Source organism: Alternaria ethzedia (assembly GCF_023757985.1).
Source record: "Alternaria ethzedia strain BMP 0044 chromosome Unknown scaffold_10, whole genome shotgun sequence".
NCBI classification, from domain to species: Eukaryota; Fungi; Ascomycota; class Dothideomycetes; order Pleosporales; family Pleosporaceae; genus Alternaria; species Alternaria ethzedia.
In genome coordinates, this window is record NW_026056203.1 from 416,356 (window position 1) to 433,037 (window position 16,682).

General features: G+C 52.7%; 6 protein-coding genes across 6 annotated transcripts; 4 read left to right on the top strand and 2 right to left on the bottom strand.

Moving 5' to 3' along the window:
• Window positions 1–394: 394 nt before the first annotated feature.
• Window positions 395–2,239, bottom strand: J4E87_005048 (uncharacterized protein; the record flags this gene model as incomplete). The annotated part of the gene is made up of 1 exon (XM_049376665.1): window positions 395–2,239. One exon carries the CDS (start codon window positions 2,237–2,239, stop codon window positions 395–397), a length of 1,845 nt encoding a protein of 614 aa, XP_049233521.1.
• Window positions 2,240–4,140: 1,901 nt separating this feature from the next.
• Window positions 4,141–5,070, top strand: J4E87_005049 (uncharacterized protein; the record flags this gene model as incomplete). Its single annotated transcript, XM_049376666.1, has 3 exons — window positions 4,141–4,180; window positions 4,268–4,997; window positions 5,052–5,070. The coding sequence occupies 3 exons, from the start codon at window positions 4,141–4,143 to the stop codon at window positions 5,068–5,070; spliced, it is 789 nt and encodes a 262-aa protein (XP_049233522.1).
• Window positions 5,071–6,378: 1,308 nt separating this feature from the next.
• J4E87_005050 (uncharacterized protein) lies at window positions 6,379–7,547 on the top strand (the record flags this gene model as incomplete). Its single annotated transcript, XM_049376667.1, has 3 exons — window positions 6,379–6,631; window positions 6,689–7,177; window positions 7,237–7,547. 3 exons carry the CDS (start codon window positions 6,379–6,381, stop codon window positions 7,545–7,547), a joined length of 1,053 nt encoding a protein of 350 aa, XP_049233523.1.
• A 667-nt stretch (window positions 7,548–8,214) lies between these two features.
• J4E87_005051 (uncharacterized protein) lies at window positions 8,215–9,531 on the bottom strand (the record flags this gene model as incomplete). Its single annotated transcript, XM_049376668.1, has 4 exons — window positions 8,215–8,508; window positions 8,559–8,713; window positions 8,768–9,205; window positions 9,264–9,531. 4 exons carry the CDS (start codon window positions 9,529–9,531, stop codon window positions 8,215–8,217), a joined length of 1,155 nt encoding a protein of 384 aa, XP_049233524.1.
• Window positions 9,532–10,398: 867 nt separating this feature from the next.
• J4E87_005052 (uncharacterized protein) lies at window positions 10,399–11,489 on the top strand (the record flags this gene model as incomplete). The annotated part of the gene is made up of 3 exons (XM_049376669.1): window positions 10,399–10,605; window positions 10,660–10,998; window positions 11,055–11,489. 3 exons carry the CDS (start codon window positions 10,399–10,401, stop codon window positions 11,487–11,489), a joined length of 981 nt encoding a protein of 326 aa, XP_049233525.1.
• A 3,766-nt stretch (window positions 11,490–15,255) lies between these two features.
• J4E87_005053 (uncharacterized protein) lies at window positions 15,256–16,567 on the top strand (the record flags this gene model as incomplete). The annotated part of the gene is made up of 2 exons (XM_049376670.1): window positions 15,256–15,731; window positions 15,784–16,567. 2 exons carry the CDS (start codon window positions 15,256–15,258, stop codon window positions 16,565–16,567), a joined length of 1,260 nt encoding a protein of 419 aa, XP_049233526.1.
• Between the last annotated feature and the right edge of the window lie 115 nt (window positions 16,568–16,682).

Consider the following 16,682-nt stretch of genomic DNA (forward strand, 5'->3'; position numbering starts at 1 on the left):
CGATTCAAGCTTCTTAGTCAAAGCTCTGAGCCAGTGGATGGAACGCTGGATTGAGCGTGGTGGGGTGGGCTCCAATGGCAGACAAGTCGCGCACTTCAAGATCATGAAATGGATGTACGACTGGTTGAACCGCTGGGAAGATACAGACCAGGGCGAAATACAATTGTGGCATGTACCAAGGGAAATGAACCGAGAAGCAGATGCATTAGCGAACAAGGCTCTCGATGAAGCATGAGCTGTACACAAACAAGTAGTACTGATAACTGTTGATGCTTATGCCAATGCAGTACAAACAACAACGCCCTACGCAAATGCAGTGGTATCCAAGAGAACGTGCTAAATGTGAATGCAACAATCCCGCCTCCTTTTCCTCCATCCAAAACGCCATCTCTTATTAAGCCATATCCTGATCCGAAGCACCCTTGCCTACTTGGGTATTTTCAGGAGGCTCCAATTTCTGTTCCCCTTTCACTTCCTCATCTTTGATCTCCACGACTTCCGTAGAGACACACGGGGCTCCTGTCTCAACAGCTGGTTTCCTCTTTTGGTTGTTGTATGGGTTCCATCGGGGTACCACGGGTTGTCGCTGAGGCTTGCGATTATTTGCTTTTGGGTTCTTCGCGATCGATCCATCGTCCATGCGCATCCACTCCGTATCCTCGTTATCAATATGATCCGAAATCTCTGCATCGTTCTCATCTTCCCAAATCATCAGATTGGTCCCGTTGATCTCGATCGAGCGGCCTCCAGTACGTGGAACGAAGAAGACGTCCGGCCCAGCCTTGCTGAAGTCTTGTTCCCATGTTTCTTTCTGTTGTAGCTTGAGGATATAGTCCATCGGCAAGGCGTATAGAACGTTGTCGTCCTTGTCGTAAAGTTCCTTGAGCGGGTAGTCCAGACAAGCTAGTCCAAATTTGCAGTCGATCCGGCTAGACAGCGGATGTATGCGCCCACCGAAGATCTTAAGCTCGAAAGCGATTCCACTCTCCGTCCACATGTTGTCGCCGAAGAAGACCTCGGGTTCGGAGAGCAGGGGATGGTCATGATGCGGCCCAGATACTTCACAGAAGTGTGCAACTTCATGGGCCAGACATGTAGCAAGGAACATATTGTATCGCAGTACCATCGCTGGCTCCCGGTATCGTAGCAAACTGAGCTTCTTTGCAGTGGTATAGAAATCCGAATGGAGGCAGATGCGACTCGTATGACATTTGTGATTAATCTTCCGCATCAAACCGTTCTTGTAATCTTTGACGAGACCCATCGATGCATATGCAGTCTCTGGTGGTAGAGGATCGTGGTGGAAGTAGAAGTGGACGGTGTCGATCTGGTTATCCAGAAAGTTCTTGAATGTTACGTGATGCTCTTCAGACCATGGTACGTCATCTTTGATGCGAAAACAAGGCTGACCATATGCTGCAGATGTCTCCTCACAGGCCTCCCTTTTGCCAAATACCAGAGTATGCCAGAAGTGAGCGGTGGCCTGAGATGTCAAGAGCAAGGTGGCTAGTTGCAAAGCCGGTTTCAAGACCTCGTAGATTCCATCCGGACACCCGTGCCAGTTATCCAGACGGAAGATAGGATGTATCTCGTTGTCTAGCGTGCAGACAGGTGCAGGGACGTCCTTTCCAAAGGCCACAGCTTGTTTCTTGATCAATTCGACTGGATCAAAACCAAGCCTGACGGGCTTCTTCTTGGTCGCGTCCTTGCGATGTCCGAGTAACCTGCGGTACTTTTCCAGCGCCTTGCGATCCTCTATCTGAGCGAGATGGTGGTTTATCGAGATGCTGAGCTGCAGCCCAAAGTCCTTGGGCACTTCGATCGTCGAAGGAGTGAATGAAAGTGATTTTTGATAATTCAAGACGTCCGGCAGATCATGAACCAGCTTGTCAATGCATTCATCCATGATCTTCCCCTCTTTGAGTTTGTGCAGCAGCACTGCGTTCTCGCCACGATCTTCGGCCTGCAGATCACTATCTCCACCACCAGGTAGAAGATGACGCATCTTTCTTGATAGAGTTGGGGGTGGCCCGCATTCTGGAGGTGGAGTATTCGATTCCGTAGGCGTCCAGTCCATGCTGTCCGGATCTTGCTCCTGGAAGGCGGCTTCTGGTACATGGCCATCGTCATCGACTGTGCCTTCCTCATTGAGCTGAACATCTTGATTCAGACGTTCTTCGATGAGTTGCGTTGTATGCACCATAGCCTCATATGCCTTCCGATATCTAAAAGGGTCCATTCTGGCGGGCGTTAGTATCCTGGAAGGGTTGGGCCGAGGTGGTTGCAAATTCGATCCAACTTGCGCTCAAACGTGGCAGAAGCGAAAGTGGTGGAGTTAGGTAGCAGTCATCCAAGATGATCCAATCATGGGGCTGCCTTGTTGTTTTGCACCAGTGCGTTGCGTGGCTGCATCAGTCGAGGAACAATGTCTCTTCCTACGTGCCCTGAATGGATATGTCGCGCACTTCGATCCCGACTGATTCGCAGGGAGGAGGCAAAGTGTCCAACACCTGCCATCTCACCGAGCTTGGCTATGCAGCGTAGGTGTGGATGTTTCGGCTGCTTAGAGGGAAATCTGGAGTGGGGTATTCTTACTAAGTCGACGAAGCGGTCAACACCCGCTAAGCGATAGAAAGGGGTCTATCCAAAAATTAAAGCTAAATGATGGAAAATGAGGGTAGCGTTGAGTTCGTGTATCAGCGAAGAGAACGAACGGTGTGCCTGGATGAGCTGTTTACGCGCTAGCTTCTACTGGCGCCAAGGAATTACGCCGCTAGCTTTTCGTCACCGGTTGACGCACGTCACACTCCTGAACGGCATCTCATCGTCATTCCAGCCATGACAGCGTTGTCGCATCTCCATCTATGTCAGCTCCGGACGATCCGCAGATGATGATTATCGCCATCAATGCTATGAGCCACCCGGGCCACCCGGACCACGCACCCGCGACACGACCTCGGGATGCTGTTCGCGATCTCCTTGGGCATCATAATGTGAACAGGGCCATGACGACGACGAAAATGAGAGACTTAGAGCATATACGTGTAGAGGAGCATCTTGGTCACATATATTCGCACAGAACGCGTCCCATCCCGACCAGAGTTCTGCCATGGAGCTCTCGTGGGCATCTCAAGGGTTTTTGTATTGACGACAAACAACGAAACCATTCTCGGATGAGCGCAGATTGCTCTGAACATCTAATTTCAATGTTTCCCGTTGATCCAGACGACGTGTATAAGCTGATTGAGATCGAAGGAAAGGCGCGCCGAGCTTACAGCCGATGGCGAAGCATCTGTGTCGCCCTTGAGGACATAAGATGAAACGTTGTTGAAAAGAAAAGAAACCGTTATTTGACCATACTCTCGGAAATTTTTGCAGCTGCGTGCTCTTACGAATACTGCGTCCTCCGACGTTGGTGTGCAACGCCTGCCTTACCAGCTACAAAAGCCCCTATTCGATTCTGACGTCTCCACCTACCTACGATTATCGCCAAGCTTGCGAGCAACCCTGAGTTACTCGTGTGCTATACAGTCTGCTTTTGAAATGAGGATAACTTCTTCATGGCAGTCTTGGCCCAGGCCTATCGATACTCATGTGAAAGCGCCATTGAGGACGATACAGTCTGAGGCTTCAAGCCCGAAACTTGAGCCTTCGCCGGCGCCCGCCTAGGTGCATTGCAGCGACATTGAACGACTGCGGGCTGCAGCATGAGTGGTGCGACGGTCGCATTGCTGTTGCAGTGTTGCTTCTCGGAAAAAGTACACGGTATGGAGTTTCGAAGCGGATGATTCGTATGGGCACTACCATCTGGAGGTAAGAAACACAGTAACCTGTACAAGGAATCGGTGAGCGCCGAAGCAGAGGATTACGCACGTTCTTCGCTTTCGGACTCACCATAGTGCTGGCGGCTTCCTATTGGTCGCTTCAAATTTAGATACCCATGCCGGGTTTTTTCCATTTCCGCCTCAGCTCTCTCCACACAACATCGCGCTAGGATCCAGATTTGGGGGCGGAGACAAGCAACTCGGTGCGTTTCTGAACGCGCCGAGTCAGAAATCACCGACGGCATTGCATGATCACGATAAAACAACGTCAAGAACCATGGGATGAAAATTAGCCACGAAGATCACCATATCAAGAATGCTTTCGGGAGTTGCACTAATCACAGAAGCCGGATCTGGTACGTTTTCTTGTTGCTATCTTTGCATTATTATGGCTTGCAAAAAGTCTGTAGCAAAGGAGATAGAAGGCTAATACTGCGTTGCAGGCTTCGGCCAGAGCGCCGCATACTCGCTGGCCCGCAATGGTGTTCAACAATTTGCCCTTGTCGACACCAACGAGGCTGGACTGCAAGAGACAACGCAGACGCTAGCATCGCAGTACAAGGTGACAGACGTGCTGAGTGTCTCCACTCCATGCAGTACGGAAGAGTCCGTCGAGGCTGTCGTTCAACAAGCCGCGTCACGCTTCGCTCGTATCGATTTCGTCATTCTGAATGCCGGCTTCGGTGGGCCCATGGGCGGCAGTCCCGACACGGCACCCGCCGCGTTCGATACCCACCTCAAGGAACACGTGACTGGTGTCTGGCTCTGGCATCGGGCCGGGATACGGCAAATGCTGCGACAGGAGCCGCGCGACTCGCGATATGGCCGTGGCAGTATCGTGCATGTCTGCTCAGTGCATGCCTTTGCCGCTTCACCCCCTCAAGTCGCTGCTGGTGCATATGTAGCGGGTCGACATGCTATCCTCGGTCTGACACGTTCTGAGGGCGTGCTGTATGCACCCCAGCAGATTCGTATCAATGCGCTCTGCCCTGGGTACATCATGTCGCCGCTCATCGCGTCCTCGGAACAGACCAAGGCTTTCATCGATAACCTCGTGCGAGAGCGTGTGCCTGCAGGCCGGCTGGGAGATGCTGAAGAGGTTGCTGATGCTGTTGTGTTCTTGGCTGGGCCCATGAGCAGCTACATGTTTGGTCAGTCATTGGTACTGGATGGGTATGTATTGTTCAATCTTTACGTGAGAAACTATGAAACGCTGACTAGTGATAGGGGCTATCTGGCTCAGTGAGAAGCCACGGTGCTATAGGGCAATAAGAGATAATACATACGTACCTCAACTTCTTGTCCGAAGACGTATATCGTGCCGAGTGCATGTGAAGTGCTCTCTTCTAATGGTTCAACCACTACTTCCGAGGATATTGCTAACACAGATTGCCTGCTGCACCGTTGCTCAGCAGTGAGCGCGCTTTGAGACGGCCAATACATGCGCGCACTAGACTGAGATTTGCGCGGACGAGGTCAAGACAAGCTGGCGCGAAAGCCGCTTTTCCGTTGGGCGTTCCGTTCGTTCCCTTGTCGGGAGAAGAGGCGTTAGATGGTGACGATTCAGATGTGACGAGGGCGGCTTCGAGAGAGCCTAAGACGGCTGAGAAGCCTGTCAGGCGCAACGTCATCAGTTCGTTGCTGAGCGCATCGGCTTCGTCGGCAGCGAGATCGTAGTTGCCGAGGGAAAACTTCCAAGGCTGATTGGCATGCGGGCTCTCGACAGTGTTGCTGGTGTTGGGCGGGGGTGTACTTGTAGTCGTGGTATTGCCGTTGCTGGAATCCGTGGATGCTTCTGCGACGGCCTCTTCATGAAGATGCCATAATCGACACAGCCAGTCGACCAGATGAGCGCACAGGATGGTGACGGCAGTGAGTGGGAGTCGTTGTTGGCGACATCGTTCGCAGCTCAGTACGGCGAGACATGGTCGTTCTGCTTCAGAGGTGACTTGGAATGCGGTTTCGAGTGGTACTTGCGACGAAGTGGTGTATTCTTCAACGCGCGCGAGCGTTCGCAAAGCGAGAAAAGCACATCCACAGTCAACGCGATGCATCTTTGTCTGGTCGTCCGGGTATCGTGGAAACAGTCCTGACGGTATAGTCGTGAGAGTTACAGTATATTATACTTGCGATTTCTCTCATTCGTGGGAGTATCTTCGTGAGAGTTACATCTTATGGCGTCACCTTCGCATGGGAGCCCTGTCACTATCGGGTGTCGGATGTCACCTAGCGAGCTCGGTGTGTTCTGAGTCAAGATCCCGAGGGGGTGGGTACCCGTCAGCCCAGTAAGATACAGTGCTTATCCTCAGGTAGCGGTACTATATCGACAACTCGATAAGGTATAGCATCATTCAAACGCTCAACACCAATAATGCGCCGAAGATCTTGGATGGTACCGGGCTGACTGTGTTCGGAAGTACAAACAACGTAGAAGAGTTGATTATTTTCACCACCCCGTCACCCCATCACCCCATCACCCCATCATCCAAACCTTTCGCAGACTTGATCTCAGAGCTGAGAATCTTACAACACCCTCGTACTGCATTCACCCAACATGGCTCCTTACGACAGTCCCGCAATTGCCGCAGGCTCCACCGTCCTTGTAACAGGGGCCAACGGTTTTGTTGGCGCTCATGTCACAGACCAGCTTCTCCAGCAAGGCTACAAGGTGCGAGGCACAGTCCGCGACGCCAGCAAGCACCAATGGCTCGCAGATCGTTTCTCGCAACAGTATGGCGACAACAAGTTTGAACTCGTGACTGTCAAGGACATGAGAGAGCCTGGCGCGTTCGACGACGCGGTGTCAGGTATTCCCACCGCCTAAACACAACACCGTTTCATCACTGACAAGTCTTACCGTCCAGGTGTCTCCGGAATTGTGCACGTTGCCTCAGTACGGGACATGGGTGTCACACCAGACGAATTGCTCCGAACCACCGTGGCCGGAACTCTGGGCTGTTTGGAAGCCGCGGCCAAAGAGCCCAGTGTGAAGCGCTTCGTGCTGACGTCGTCTTCAGCTGCGGTCCGCTCGCTGCAAGCATACCGAGGGACTGACACAGTGTCTGCAGATGAGTATGACGAGCAGACGCTGGCCTTGTCTAAGAACATTCCAGATTCGCTTCCACCGATGCAAAAGTTCATGATCGCGTACTTTGCTTCCAAGGTCGCGGCCGAACAGGCATTCTGGGAGTGGATCAAGAACAACAAGCCGCACTTCTCTGCCAACGCAGTGCTGCCTTGCACTATCTACGGCAGTCCGCTAGACGTGGCCCACCAGGGCTTTCCGTCTACAGCGCGTATTCCGCTCCAGATCTTGGACGGCGATACTGACTCCATCAAGCATGTACAGCGTTGTATGTAACCCCTGCTCTTTCCAAATGTGCAGCGCAAACAACAGCTAACACTAGCGCAGTCTACTATGTCCACGTCCAGGACGTCGCTCGTCTCCATGTTGCCGGCTTGATCAACCCAGCCGTCAACGATGAACGCATCTTTGCTTACGCTTCGTCTTACTCAATCAACGAGTTCTTTGACATTTTCGCAAAAGCTGTCCCAGGTTACAAGCCGCGAGACAAGCTCGAGGGTCTAGATTTCCCGTTGGCGGAGATCGGACCGCGAGCTAGGGCGGAAGCACTGTTGAAGGAACTTGGCCGGCCGGGATTCATGGGGCTGGAGGAGACAATTACTGATAGTGTGAAGACACGTATCAGTGCTTCTTCGTAGCTTTAGCGGACGATAATGGAATAGTGTACTGCAGTTCGCACTTGAATGCCAGATGAAGAAGGCGAAGCAACGGATCTTACCGAGTGCCTTCGTATCCTCATGAGTACTTGCACGTGTGCTATGCGATGATAAGGTAATGACGTTAGATCCGGGGTTGTTCCGGGCAGAGAGAAGGTGTTGTAGACACCCAGGTACCTAGGTACTCACGATACTGTACTGTGCGATGACGAGCGATCGATGAGGCTCTCGCACTTGGAGTCGTCCCCTGACCCACTCGGGCCGAAATCTCCAAGCGGGGCACCACGCTCTTATTGGCTACCACCGCGCACGTGCCGTGAACTCCGAGCTTCCAGCGGCGGCCCCCACAGGTGGCAGGACCTGCCTTTTCTCCTGTCACTTCAGCGGTGTCGCAGATTGAGCGGCAAACATCCCATCAACGTCTACATCCGATCCATCAAATGGAGTCCTCGCAATAGCCAGTAGGACAGGGCAGATTTGATGGCAACAGAAACACCCAAATTTGCACGAAGTAGACACCAGATTCGTACCAGAAACAAAAGAGATCAGATTACTTCATACAAGGATGGAACCCCACCGCTTTTCCTTCGTACACTAACAAGACAAAACGCCGTTCCCACCAGAATTACTATCTGAAAACATCATTCGCTCATGAAGACTCCTCCTTCGCCTCTTCCGCCAACGCCTCGCGCATCGACTTGCTGTTGGGGTCGAAGTAGGGCTTCTCTCCAATACCGCACACGCGGTATCCGAAGCGGTTGCCGTGATCGTCGTAGTCCATGGTCGCGTTGTGCACCATGCTGCGGTTGTCCCAGATGGCCATGTCGTTTGGACCTTGCCACCTGAAGCGGCACTGCAGATCGTGGTTGCGGAGTACCATGTCCATCAGCCAGTTCAGGATCATGTCGCTCTCTGGCTGAGTCAGGCCGTTGATAGACTCGGGCTGTCGTCTAGTTAGTGGATGTATGGCTTGGATGCTGGAGCTAGACATACGTATGCACCAATGGAGAAGACACTCTTCCACCCGGTGACGGGGTTTGTGCGGATGACCGGGTGTACGGCCTTCAGAGGGTTACCGGTGTTCTCGGGGTGGCCACGCGCCTCTGTGTAGACCTGGAGCTTCGAGTTCTTGATGATCCGTTCGAAGACTGCGGAGAGACTTGTTAGAGGGCACGAAGTTCGCTAGCAGCTGGCAGACTTACATGGTGCGGTGTAGTTTGCCGTCTTCCCTTCAAGCATCTTCCGCATGGGCTCGCTAATGCGGTCATAGACCTCATATCCAGATGCCCACAATGTGTCTCCTCCACAGGTGGGTAGCTCCACAAGTCTCAAGCATGTGTAGTCGGAAGGCACCTGCTCGGACTGGATGTCGCTGTGCCACGACTCAAGCGCCTGTCTTACATTTCCTAGGTCACGAGGTACGGCCTTGCCGTGGGCCATGATTCGCTGACGGGAGTTGATGGTGCTGATGTGCAAGTCGTTGCCACCCATCGGGGTGTTGGGGTTGAGTACGGGGTGTATGTGCAGGGTCGACTCCTTCGGCTTTCCCACTAGCTCACCCATACGTTGGATGAGCTGCTTCTGGAGATCGTTGGTCATGTCGTTCTGATTGCGGAAGAAGACGACTCCACGTCGCGCGACTAGAGAGAACACATTCGTCAGCTCTGTCTTCTCGAAGGTAGCGGTTTGCGCGCTTACTCGTGATGGCGAGGTCTCTGAGAAGCTCATCCGAGTTGGGTGCGTTCAGCATCTGAACGAGATTCGCCTCTGGAAACTCGGTGCCCACTGTAGGCGTAACTAAGAATTGCTTCAAAGGCTTGAGGACGCCCTTCAGTTTCTGTGGCTTCGGGAACGGTGTCTCTTGAGCATATCCTCGGCGCAGGCATGGTGAACGAGCTGGTTGCAGTGCGGCGAGACGGAGCGCTGGCGCAGCGCGGCAAAGCAAGGTACTGGCGGTTCTCGACATTGTGACTGATGAGGTATCTACTGACTGAAAGCAGAGGATAATGAGAAGCAAACGACGATTGATTCTATGAAAGCAGTCTAGCTACTGTAATAATAGATGCCATGGGACCCCATCTGGACTCGGATAACCGAAGAGACCGAAAAGTCGGCGCATTTTGCTTACTCTACTGTGGTAGCCGGGGCATATGTTCGATGTGGTACGAGCTATGAACCACGATCACCAACATATCAGCTCACACAGCTATCTTGGAGACGTCATCGTTTCTGCCTTATATCCATGCATACTTCACCCAGGGTGCTGCTTTACCTAGGTAGGCTTAACTTTGTACTCGCAATCTGGGAAATACCGCGAGTACAGTATCTCTAGTCTACAATCCACGTGCGGACAGCATGGGAGAGCGACCCTCATCGGTGATGCACGAAGACCCACAGTGGCCGGTTGCGTGTCGTCGCTCGGAGCATTTGTGGAACTTCGGGCCGAGCCCACTGCGGGATATTTTGAGTACCTGAACAGCGAGTACACATCCGATAGTCCACCACCGGCAGTTGCGATCGCGTACCATGCTAATGTTTTCGTTACTCACCGAAGGCTCAATCGCTGGATCGAATCGATCAAAGATGGCACTACACTACTTCGGCCGGCCTTCTCAAACACCGAGAATGGCATAGTATGCTGAAGCCGGATCTTGTGTTTTCGGCAGTTCGCGTGCGTTCAAGAGGTGTCGTTTCTGTCCATAGGCATATACTCTCCGTGCAACTTGAAGGTTTTATCCTGGAACGTACAGACTTTGCACGGGATTAAGCTCCATAACCTCTTTCATTCTCCTTTCCAGCCACATTCCAGAGAATACAACATCACTTAGCAGCTATGGCAAAGAAACTAGCTGTTATCACCGGTGCGACTGGCAACCAAGGTGGTTCCATCGCTCGCGGGTTGCTCAAGTCTGGTGACTGGCAGATCCGCGCAGTGACCAGGAATCCGAGCGGAGAGAAGGCCCAGAAGCTTGCTGCGGAGGGCATGGAGGTCGTTCAAGGAAGTTATGACGATGAAGAGTCCATTAGGAAAGCCTTCACAGTGAGTCTTCATTGTCTTCGCTGATGTCTTGACCAAGAACTGACATGGAGGAAGGGCGCGCAAGCCATCTTCGCCGTGACTCAGTGGTGGGAACCTTTCTTCAAAGGCGCCAGTCAGTCTGAGGCCGGTGAGATCGAGAAGCGCGATGGCATCATGCTCGCGAGATTGGCCGCTGAAGTAAAGACATTGGAGCATTACATTTGGAGCACACTTCCTGCGGCAGACGAAATCACCAAAGGCAAATTCCCTGTCCCTCACTTCGACTACAAAGCCAAGGTCGACGATCACATCCGGAAGAACATGCCAGAGCTGGCGGCTAAGACCACCTTTCTCATGTTTGGCTTCTATCCGTCCAATTTTGCTTTCTTCCCCATGTTGAAGCCACAGCCAGTGGTAAGTGACCATCTTTAACATACGGCTTGTTAACATGACTAACAAATTTCCGTTAGGCCAGTGCGCCGGGGAAATACGTTTGGATGGTCCCGTCAACTCCATCCACCGTTTACCCCATGGCCGGTGACATGGCCAAAGACCCAGGTGTTTGGGCGCGCCAAATCTTGGCGAACCCCAAGTTGACGCATGGTAAATACGCCGGTGTCTGCACCGAGGTTCTGTCCCTTGGAGAGGCGCTCTCGCAGTGGGAAGAGGTCTCAGGCAAGAAAGGCGTATACGTGGAGTGCAAGCCAGAAGTTATCGGTAGTTTGTTTGGCCTGGCCGGACAAGAGGCTGTCACAGGTGTTGTGTTTGGTGAAGCAGTGACGGACTGGTTTGGGCATGTTAAGGAACAGGGTCTTTTCATTACTAAGGAGCAGTTGGGTATATCGCCCGATGAGGTTTCCAACTTCAAGCAAGCTCTTGAGGCGGTAAAACCATTCTTGGGCTGAACAGTACTTGTGTTTCAAGCCTTTAACTACTCTTGTGTTCACCCAGTCTATATTTGGCAAGCATCTACTTGCGTGGTGAATGGAATTGCAGAAGGTGTGAGTAAGTATGAAGTGAGGGCCAGCCAGATCAAGGGTCAGCATAAACGTCTTCTATGTGCATTACCTTCAAGGTTATCCGGAAAGTGAAGCAACATAGCAAATGCACAAACCGTAGTCAATTCGAGTCGGCTGTTCTCGTTCACTGAGTAAGACGCCAAATCTTACTATCGTAGTGATAGCCGATGTCTCCATCCACATCCCGAATATCCTTTCCTTGACGAATACTTCACGTGATTAAGTCAACAAGACCAACAGTTTGAAGCCCTGCGATCGAAGGTGCGAGAAGAGTTGAACCGGTCCGTTTCGAATGGGTTGATCAGGGCGCCTTCGCCTCTTAAAACAACAAGTCTCCACTACCCACGCAACGAGCGGGTCCTCGGAAAATCATCAGCATCCAAAGCAGGTTCACGTACCCTGAACATGCGAGTCAAACATCGGGCCCCTGTGTGTATGCGCTGGTATGAACGACGAGGCTGTGGGTGCAGCCGAAAACGGCCCTTTGTATATGTCCCCTTCGCCCGCCAGTCTCCACGAGAGCCTGCTCGTGCACCCAATTGGCTCAACGTACCGAAACTTCGGCCCGAACTCTATGAGGCTTTGGCTATTGTATATCTTATCTCTGAGAAGCTCTTGATGCAACCGAACAAGGCCCTTCTCAGAACACCTTCCCCGTTCGCAAGTCTCCACGCGGTGCTGCCAAGTTGAAGGAACGAAGCACGAGCGCAATCTAGCGGTACGGGCCTTGAGAGTGCGTCAATTTCGATAGTGTTAGGTAACGTGGGATGTATGATGACTTTTCATACGACGACGTTGCTCTGTTGAACTCCGCAGCAGTCTTTTGGTCGTCAACAAAGGCGCCAGGGTAGTGGAGAATCGGTACCCGATCTGGATGCATGCTGCACCTCCGGTGATGAGCCGAGCGACACTGTTGCATGCATCGCCTCGAGCCATACCATATCCCAGGCATATGATATGCATTGATTTGGACGCAAATGACACATATCCCGAGGACGTTGGAGGCTACACCGTTTTTCGCGCTGACATGTATGACATGCATCGTTCCGAGCCGTGCTTTAGTGTAACCACGATCAGCTCTCGCCATGTTCTTACAATACCAGTACTATGGTACGACCCAAAAGGCCTATGTATAAGCCGGAAGTGAGAGCCCGTCTTACTTACTATGTAAAGAAGCAGGCGAGCCCTGGAGTGTATGTCGGATGTGGGCCACTGGCAAGGGTCTGTTGCAGCTAAGCCGATTGGGATGCTTAGTTCACGTAAGGTAGTAACGCTTAGGGTCTATCCGAAGTCACCCCAGATCGCGAGATCTTACCTGAAAGGTGTATCCACACACACAAAGCTTTTGCATACCATCACAGTACCAAGGCAGTTCGAGGTAGTCTCAGCGCGTACGTGTTATCAGCTGAAACCGATCCGAAGTCCCTCCAGATCAACAGCTCTTAGCGGCCCCACCCAGGATACTCTGGTCTGATAGTATGGCCGGTATATGTATCGCAACATCGCTATCGCCTTCTGGCTACCGAAACAAGCGTCAACGTTGAATAAAGTATGCAAGACAACGATTCCAGCGCCAAGAGCAGCGCGCCAGCGCCAAAACCCACCAAGTACCGCCTTGCCTGTGATAGCTGTCAACACTCCAAGATCCGATGTGATCAAGAGCGGCCGAAATGTCGCAGATGTGCGAAGAAAGGCATAGAGTGCGTCTATAGCCCGGCGCGACGAGCTGGGCGACCGCGCACTCGCAACAACAGCAAGAGCTCCACCGGCATCACTACCAGCGCAACTGCGAGCCAGAAAGGGTATCTGACGCCCATGACGGAGACCGGCATTACCATTCCGACCTCAGGTGAGGTGTCGCCATTTGCTCCATTCAGCCTGGCATCCACCTCAGAGAACTGCTCCAGCTCCAGTTCCAGCTCCGACTCCAGCGCATCCACCATTCCCGGCATGGCGCAATCTACGGACTTATCGAGCCCCGATCGGATGGAATTCTCGCCATATCGACATTCAGACGACGATTTCCTGCAAGGTCTGCCAGATTTCATCGGTTCGCAATGTGGCACACCCAAGCAAACAGCCAATTGCTATTACCCAATGTCTCCCGATTTCCACATTGCTCCCGAGCTTCTCGACATGGGGTTCTGTGGAGCGCCATGGGAGCAGCAGCAACGAGAGCATGAACAACACCAGTCCGATCCTTCGACCATGCTTCTTGCCGAAGGGCTACCGTACTTTGGTTTGCTGACACCAGACGGTCATCAGCCATGCTATCATCCGGATCAGCAATATGCGAACACGCCAATGCCGACCACAAGTAGCAAAGGCTTCGATAACTGCGGCTACGTGGTCCCTCCACAGCAGCAAACACATCCACAATTCCCGCAACCCTCAGACGACATCTCTCTTTCGCCTAAGTCATGCAATTGCGTGCCCACCCTCCTCGACCATCTATCTACATCCTCGTATTCGCCCTCCTCATCACCCATCGCCTCCACCTCAGCCGCGCTCTCCACCTCGAGAATGCTCATAACCTGCTGTTGCAACACGATGGCGTGCCCCAACGCATGTTCGACGCGCCCTTCGACTGCGCTCGTCATCTGTGAGGCTATCGACCGAGCACTTGTTTCGCTCAAACTGGGCGGCACTTCCCTCTGGACACCGACACTGGCATCATCACCAAGTTGCGACAGTGGCGCATCTTCACCACCGTCTTCATCGTTATCGTCATCAAGTACAACAGGTGGGACTTCAGTGATAGACGAGGAGCACGAGCCGCTACGCTGCGGAACACTGCCGATCAGGGGCGCCGACCGGCGGGCCGTAGTGCGGGTGCTACTAGTGAAGCGAGTGTTGGAGGCCCAGCGGGTCCTGGAACGCCTAAGGGATGCCTTATTGTCGGGTTTACTAGTCGATGGGGAGGCGGCGGCGGTGAAGAATCCTCTTCTGGCACTGTGTGCGGATGTTGCGGGGGAGTTTGCGACGAAGGTGGCGGAAAGGGTGGAGACTGTAAAGCTACAGATGTAATGGGTAAAGACTGGCGCAGGGAGTATAGGAGTCATTGGCCTATGACTGGGCAGGCTACAATGACGGAATCTCTTTTAGTTGTCGATAGTTCATCAAGCGATTGCGTTTCGTGGCGTTCGTGCCATCTTCCATGAAGTCAACACTACTATTGCACCCTGTTCTGCCCAACGTGACGCCATCTCCCGTGCGCGTACACTACTCTTGCTCATTGTGAAGTTCAGGTTGCCTAAACACGTATGCATAGCCATGACGATAAGCCCTGATTGCTTCACGGTTTTCGTGGATGAGACACAAGATAGTCCTCGATAGGTCGATGGCTCGGTTTGTTTTCTCTTTCGGGGGTTACTATCAGCCAAACGACAACAGATAGCGCGGTGTTTTCGAGTCCAGATCTTCAAACAGTCGTCACTACTAAACCACGTTACCACTCCCCCGGTACGACGATCTCGGCCACCGATGATACGAACGACTCTCAATGATTCACAATGTACCGAAGAAGCACAGGCAATGTCGAGATGTGTCTGTGCTGTCAAAGTACGTATAACTTCATAGTTCCTGGTCGCAGAGTCTTGTATCTCATCATCAACGACCTCTACACCAATTCATCAGTGAAGAGTTTACGACCATGTCTGCCATTCCGTTTCTGTCTGAACCTTCAGATGCAGGTTATGACGAAAATGTCGAAGCCGACAACATCCTTGATGCTCTCGAGACTCTGGCCGCCGGCCACATCCCCGCCTCTCTTTACAAAGACGAGGAAAAGCGACTTCGATTTCTCGAAGCTGCCAGGATGGCCTCTCTCAAGCTCGAGCAACCATGGGACACTATGCAGCGCCTGATCTTTTGCGCACTGCCACCCAACATGGTGCAAGTGGGCATCGATCTGGGGCTGTGGAGACTCCTTGCTGCGCGGCAGGGTACGGCGATGAGCGTGAGTCAACTGGCTGCCGAGTTGGGCGCTGAGGAGGCACTGCTAGTGCGAGTGCTACGATATGCAGCAACGCAGTGGATGGTGGAGCAAGTCGGAGTGGAGACGTACCGGGCCACAAACATCACGCGATACCTAGCCATGTCAGGGCTTGAATCCGTGATCTTCCACGTGTGAGTACCACTGGACCTTGATTCTGAGGCTTGTAACTAATTTACTTTGCAGAACGGAGAGGAATATCGCAACGTACAATGCGATACCAAAGTGGATGGCGGACAATGGCTACAAGCAACCGCTGGACAACAAGCATCTTCCGTTCAACTTGGGCAAGAACACGGACCTGCACTTCTTTGAGTGGCTATCGCAGCGACCCCGTCATCAACAAGCCTTCAACGAGTACATGTCGTTTCAGCGAGTGGGGCAGAAGAGCTGGCTCGACGTGTTTCCGCTCGAGAAGTACGTGCACGGCTCCACTACGGGAGATAACCACCGAACTCTCTTCGTGGACGTCGGTGGAGGATACGGACACCAGGCTAGGGAGGTGTTGAGGAGATTTCCCCAGCTGCAGGGACGTGTTGTGCTGCAGGACACGCACGCGGCGGCCATCGATTCTGCAAAGAGTATTGAGGGACTAAAGGTTGTCCACCATGACTTCACACAGCCACAGCCAGTCAAGGGAGCGTGCGTCTACTACCTACGCAACATCCTGCATGACTGGCCTGATCAGGCCTGCTACAACATCCTTTCTCAACTCAAGGACGCTCTTGCTCCTGACTCAGTCATCTTGCTGGACGAGCTTGTCATCCAGGATGAGGGCGCGCACTGGTACGGCGCATCGTTTGATTTGCTGATGATGGCCAATTATGGGGCACAAGAGAGGTCATTGGCTAAGTGGGATCGTATCTTGAAGGAAGTTGGGCTGGAACGGAAGATGTTTGTGCCGTACAGCATGCAGGGAGATGGCGTTCAGGTAGTCGGGGCTCGAACAGCGGTGCATGAGAAGTTGTGAATGTATCTTTTAGCGATTTTTGGTTGATGTTCATTGGCACGAGAACGGTTGTTTGCAATGTCGCCCCTTGGTGTGGAGCTAGTCAGGCCGGGATGCCTAATGAGAATTTCGGTGC